Below are 6,000 nucleotides of genomic sequence, written 5' to 3' on the forward strand. Positions count from 1 at the left end.
GTAAGTCAATTGGTGCACAGCCGGGGATCGAACCTACCACCTTATATATGAGAGTCGCACGCTGAAGACACTAGGCCAACACTTTCTTAACCTACATAGTAATATAATAATTAATAAATAGAAAATTAAAACAAATTTAATAACTAATCCCTGTGGCAGTATACCTTTAACTCGCTGTTTTTGATACTTATTCGTTGAGCGAGAAAACCCCATTTTAATTAATTACTAATTACGTAATTACTTAATTAAAAATCTGCGTATACATTGTTTGAAACCCCGTAAAAACGAATGGAGAATATGACTACGAAATTTCTTTTTCGTTCTGTTCATCTTCTTCTTTTGGTGCCTCTCCATTACTGGAGATTGGCCATCAGTCTCTTGAAGAGTGTCTTGTCCTGTGCCAGATGCAGCAACTCTTCCGCAGTCGCAATACCCATCCACTCCCTAACGTAATTCCCTAACATAATTAAATAAACTCAAACTCAAATCTTTATTGAATTCCTCCACTAAAGGAGGTGGTAGCGGTTATGGTTAACCCAAGTTCCTTATTAGCATTATAATTAAGCTAATTACAATTTATAACACAGTTTTCGTCACAGTGTTAATGCAAATTGTCAGAAGGACACATTTAAAATGACAATTTGTCGTGAAATAAAAACAAAAATTAAGATGATAAATATGATTTTGGAATCCCTGATCGATCGATTTTGAAATGATAGTTATTTAATATTCAGTTGTTATCAGCGCACATGGCCGTGGTCGCATATGGCCGGTATCATCAGATGCATTAATAACAATAATTAAGATAGTATTTCGGTAAAAATAGATAGTTTTTTAGCTTCGTCCAACATGCGGTAGGTACCTACTCTGGTAACTATTGTAATTTAACTTTACTTAATAATTTTAATTGCCAATTTAGATGTTAAGACAATGCCGTAACAAATTCGGGCTTTTTTTATAATATTATTCGCTAAAGATTTACTGTATCGGTTTCATGATCATTTGTAAATTAAATAGGCAAGTAGGTGATCAGCTTCCTGTGCCTGACACGCCGTCGACGTTTTGAGTCTAGAGTAAGCCGGTTTCCTCACGATGTTTTCCTTCAACGTTTGAGCGAATGTTAAATGCGCACATAGAAAGAAAGTCATTTGTGCGGGGATCGAACCTACGACCTCAGGCAAATGTCGAAATTATCTTTTATTGTTTAATATTTTGTAGTATGTTTTATTTATTGTGAAGTCAAGACTACTTTAAAGTTTTTACTTGTTTTATACTGTACTTGACGATCGGTTTACGTTACGATATTGATGGTATATTATAACAAAAAACTACAGTCACGTTCCGCGTTTAATAATTAATTTTTATTATAAACAGTCGTGTGTTCTGGGAAATATTTCCGTGTGAGGTGAGCTAGGTATCACCGGATCACAGTAATGCGACACCGACCCATTGCTCTCAACGGACGGATGTGACGTACATTTTACGTACCTCCAAAGTACACAAAGTCCGTCTTATTACTCACCGCTATTGGCAACATTACTAATGATATTGAATCATAAAATATGATTCTTAAAGAATCAAAGGACTTAGGTTCTTATAAGTATTGTAAGCAAGTTGGTCGTGTGCAGTTAAAGCTTCCTGGTCGGGTTTGCAATGAATGAAGCACGCGCGGCCTTGCACACACACACAAACACACATACATACAGGTCCATTGTCAGGGCCAAGTTCGACGACACTAACATAAACAATTGCAAGTCGCGCCGCTGATCAAGCACTTTTAGTTCTCGCTATGGGTCAGTTATGATTTTAGCTTACCCACGCTTTCTAGTAAACTAGATCTCCCGTCTAATTTCCATAGTATTCTTTGACATTATTGCACATTATACAGAGAACCAACATTTAGACATGTTTCTGTCTAAGCTGTATAAAATTGTTATAACATAACGCTGAAAATTGTAAATTACATTCGTCGAACAGACATGAAATTTATTAAAAGGGCATCGGGATAAAGTATATTTTGTTTTTTCCTTAGAAATTATTTTGATAATAATTGCTGAATAAGGCTTTTATTAGCCTAAATTAGGCAAAGTTAATAAAACTTCTGAACCTGAGTAATAAGTAGAACTAAGCTGGCGAATGGCTGCGTGAGCGTAAAGTGGAGATGTATGTGTGTTGGACGCTCGGTGGGCCGGTGAGCCGGAGGTCTGGTGGGCGGTAAACTCTGGTATCGCGCAGTGGAGCTGGCTGAGGTGGTGACGGATAGCCGAGAGTGCGTCAACTGCGGCGCCGTGCACACACCGCTGTGGCGCCGCGACGGCACTGGCCACTACCTGTGCAACGCGTGCGGCCTCTACAACAAGATGAACGGCATGAACCGGCCGCTGAAGCAGACTCGGCGGCTGGTACGTCAGCGGCACGCGGCGCATCACCCCGCCCCCGACGTACGCAGCCCACAGCTCCACTAACCCGCCGCCCGCCACTCACCTCCCGCTCCCGCGATGAAATCCGCGCCCGCCGAGCGTCCTTTCGTGTCCTTGACACTTGTCTTCCTTGCAGTGGCCGAGGGGGCGCCGCCGGGCGCGGATTTCTACAAGAGCTTCCTGTATAACGGCGCCGCCGCCGCGCCGCTCTGCGCGCCCGCGCTCTCCGCCCAACCCGACTACAAACAGAAGAAAGGGGTAGGTGTGCGGAGAATTCCCTCCCTCCACTGTCCTTTGTCCCGTCGGTCCCACAAAAAACGACCCCGATCCTTCTTCCCATGTCCTCACGCTTACTAACAAAAATCATTGCTTGCTCCAACATACATAATGCATGTGATTATATACCTCATATCAGAATTCTTAAACTATAAATTTGTTAACTAACAACCATAAGTCCTTCATTAGCTTTGACATTTTACTAAACTCAATTTTGTGGCTGATTCCGCTAAAAGGATCACTCTGACCAAAGTATTATTTTATTATCTAGTCTAAAAAAAATCTTTTTGGTGTTCATAAAATAAAGTTTAAAATTACAAAATTACGAGACTTATTGCACCGCAAATATTTTCTCTTTATGTTATGTTGGTACTCAAAATCTACTGGACTGTATCAAGGAGGTTTAACATACGTCACAGGCACAGAGACAAAATAAAAAGCTTGATTAAAAATAAAGAGATTAACTGATTAAAATGGTCACGTGGTGTTCCTCTGGCGGATGGTATTTCTGTGTATTAAGAAAATTTTGTATGTGTGCAGATGGGTACGAAGCGGCCAGGTATGTCGTGCAGCAACTGTCAAACCACTACAACGTCATTGTGGCGTCGCAACGCTCATGGTGAGACAGTGTGCAACGCTTGTGGGCTTTATTACAAACTGCACAACATCCCACGCCCCATCGCCATGAAGAAAGACTCAATACAGGTATTTACTCTAACTACCTTCTTTTTATTGTAAGTACCCGCAAAAACTACAGATAGTTAATTGAAAGTTAACTAGTGAAAAATTATATATAATGTGAATGTCCAATATTTTTAGACACGCAAGCGCAAACCCAAGAACAGTATGAAGGCGGAACGTCACTTAAGCAAGAGTATAGTGCACGCTGCGCACGCGGTGCAGCATGCCCCCCGCGCCCAGCCCCCGCACACTGCACACTCGCCGCACAATTCGCACGCGCCGCACTCCATGTCGTCTTCAGTCGAAGTTAAAAACAACTGTTAGTATTTTTTATTATTTTAATAAATCGACTGTGATATTACTGTGGTAATAGTACAGTACGTGAGGTGAAATGTCGTAAGCCACGGGTTAGAAAGTTTGAGTTACATCTATGGTTTTATCCATTAATAATTAATACATTTCTCGAGGCTGACTTCGAGGCTGTAGGTAAAATCTTGTTTCTCATAAAAAAACATTTTTTCATTTTCATGTATTATACTGAAAATATTAGATCAATTTAAAATTGTATAGCTTTCGCAGGGCTGACGGACAGGTTGATGTCGGCTATACAAATGCAGGATATCAAGGAAGAGCGTGACGTCAAAGTAGAAAACTACGGCTACGGCGGTCCCGTGAAGGTTGAAGAACCGCCACCAGCACACGCACACTACGCGTCGCCGCTTCACTCACACACGCACGCCCACGCGCATACACACGCACACACACACAAGGAGTACTACGAGGAGGCGGCGTATGCACACGCAGCGGACCCCGAACGGCCCACCGTTGTATCTATGGGCAGCTGAGCTCCAAACGCCCCTCCCAACGCACAGAACAAACTCACGGAATCTCCGCGATAGAATCTCACTCGCTTAGTATCCTTAAGGTATCTTCCGCTGCGTGATTCTTGTTATTCTCGCAAAAGTGGTCCTTAATTTATTTCCAATAGGGTGACACAAAACGTGTCTATAGTGTAGTCGTAGTGGAGTCGCTAGTTGACCAAATAATGACTCGGCGCCATGGCAGTAGTGGTGTGTGAGTCCCAACAACCTTTAGTTACTATTACTTACAGATGACTGTAAAAGGTCTGCGAGCCTATTTTAATATAACAATGATAATGTAATCCCACTAGTTACTTATTTGTAAGTAATCGTTACCAAAATAATGTAATAAAATTGAGACTGCGAAACATTCCTAAGATGAATTCCTAATTCGTTTATAAATTTTATAATTAAGAGGCTACCAAGTACAATAAATAGGTGACCTCCATGACTTCATGTGAGCATTCCACGAATTTATTATATAAGATTATACACGTTATTCTATAGTAATACTTATTAATTTTATTCCTGTTGATGTTCGTTCAATTGCTGAACGAAAGTGTGTTTATTGTCGTTCAAAGCTCAAAAAGTGTGACGTTCGTTAGACATATATTAAATAAGACACGACAATTTTAATCCTGAACTAGAATAAAAATACTATCCGGCAATAATGTTATAGTTATAGTTTAATATATCGTACAAATTACATATGGCTCTCACGGTAGGACAGCAACAATGCGTCTAGACAAAAAATACTTTGACATTCAAATTTATATGAAAGTTTTTAAACCTTTTTAAAATTTAATATTTCGTTCCCAGGTGCTTGTAGCAAAGTATATTTGTATAGAGGCAGAACTTTGTTGAATTACTTAGCAAGCTCATAAACCAAAGGTGTTATTTTAATCGTGGTTTTAACTTTCTGTTGTATAAATACGATTTTTTATATTAATTACTATACTTTGTTTTAAGCTAGATGACAAAGGTGCAAATGTATTTTGACATAATAATTTAAATTTAGAATATTACAGACTCGTTCGTTTACAATGTCTCTTTTATTTAGTGCTGATTCAGAATTACCCCGAATAACTATTTAATCTGTGCACTATGTACTATGAGATGTTGTAAATGAAATATATATATTTATATAATCAAATGTTAATCCAGTGGTGACATCGAAGAGATCTGACGCCTCTCTGAATGCGAACCGAATTCTATATTTTATTAGATGTATATTTTATAAAAGATTTACCTTTTTATTCAAACCGGCCTAAAATGAATCAAACTCCATAGATGTACTAATTCTTTAATTAGTATCAACTAGTTTTATATTGTTACCGGTAGATGGCTCTGTACGGTATAATGCAGTTGCAGACGCCCGATTTGTCGAAGAGGCAAATTTATAGTTTAGAATTTTATTATATTGTTTTTGTACATAATATTAGTTATTATAATTTTATCGAATAGTCTTATAATAAACTTCAATACCTACAACTTCAAAATTTTTTTTTAACCCGATTTAAGTTTTTATCAATACAGATGAATATTAGTAATACCATCTTAAAAGTTGTAAAGTGTAGTTGGTGGATTAAAAAAAATTTACCTAATTAAGTAGTAATCAATTTATTATTTGAACAAATAATGTTCATTTAAGTGAAACTTGTTTTACGGATGTGATTTCAAAATATCATTTATTCACTAACACGTATAAACGTCAGTAAAAGTTAATGTTTCTTAATATACATTTACTGCCAGTTCTCAAATCA

General features: G+C 38.4%; 1 protein-coding gene across 5 annotated transcripts in view; it reads left to right on the forward strand.

Annotated features, from left to right (window-relative positions):
• The window catches only part of LOC125050797 (transcription factor GATA-4-like), a 31,472-nt gene extending 25,744 nt beyond the window's left edge, over positions 1-5,728 (forward strand). For 3 of the 5 annotated variants that reach the window (XM_047650812.1, XM_047650814.1, XM_047650810.1), the window contains exons 5-8: positions 2,236-2,441; positions 3,237-3,401; positions 3,516-3,696; positions 3,957-5,728. In XM_047650812.1, the coding sequence (XP_047506768.1) occupies positions 2,236-2,441; positions 3,237-3,401; positions 3,516-3,696; positions 3,957-4,222 (818 nt within the window). In that variant the 3' untranslated portion in view covers positions 4,223-5,728. Of the gene's footprint in view, positions 1-2,235; positions 2,442-2,556; positions 2,679-3,236; positions 3,402-3,515; positions 3,697-3,956 lie in introns of all 5 variants that reach the window. The other 2 variants (XM_047650811.1, XM_047650813.1) reach the window with 2 other exon arrangements.
• Positions 5,729-6,000: the final 272 nt, after the last annotated feature.

Source organism: Pieris napi, chromosome 7 (genome assembly GCF_905475465.1).
Source record: "Pieris napi chromosome 7, ilPieNapi1.2, whole genome shotgun sequence".
NCBI lineage: Eukaryota > Metazoa > Arthropoda > Insecta > Lepidoptera > Pieridae > Pieris > Pieris napi.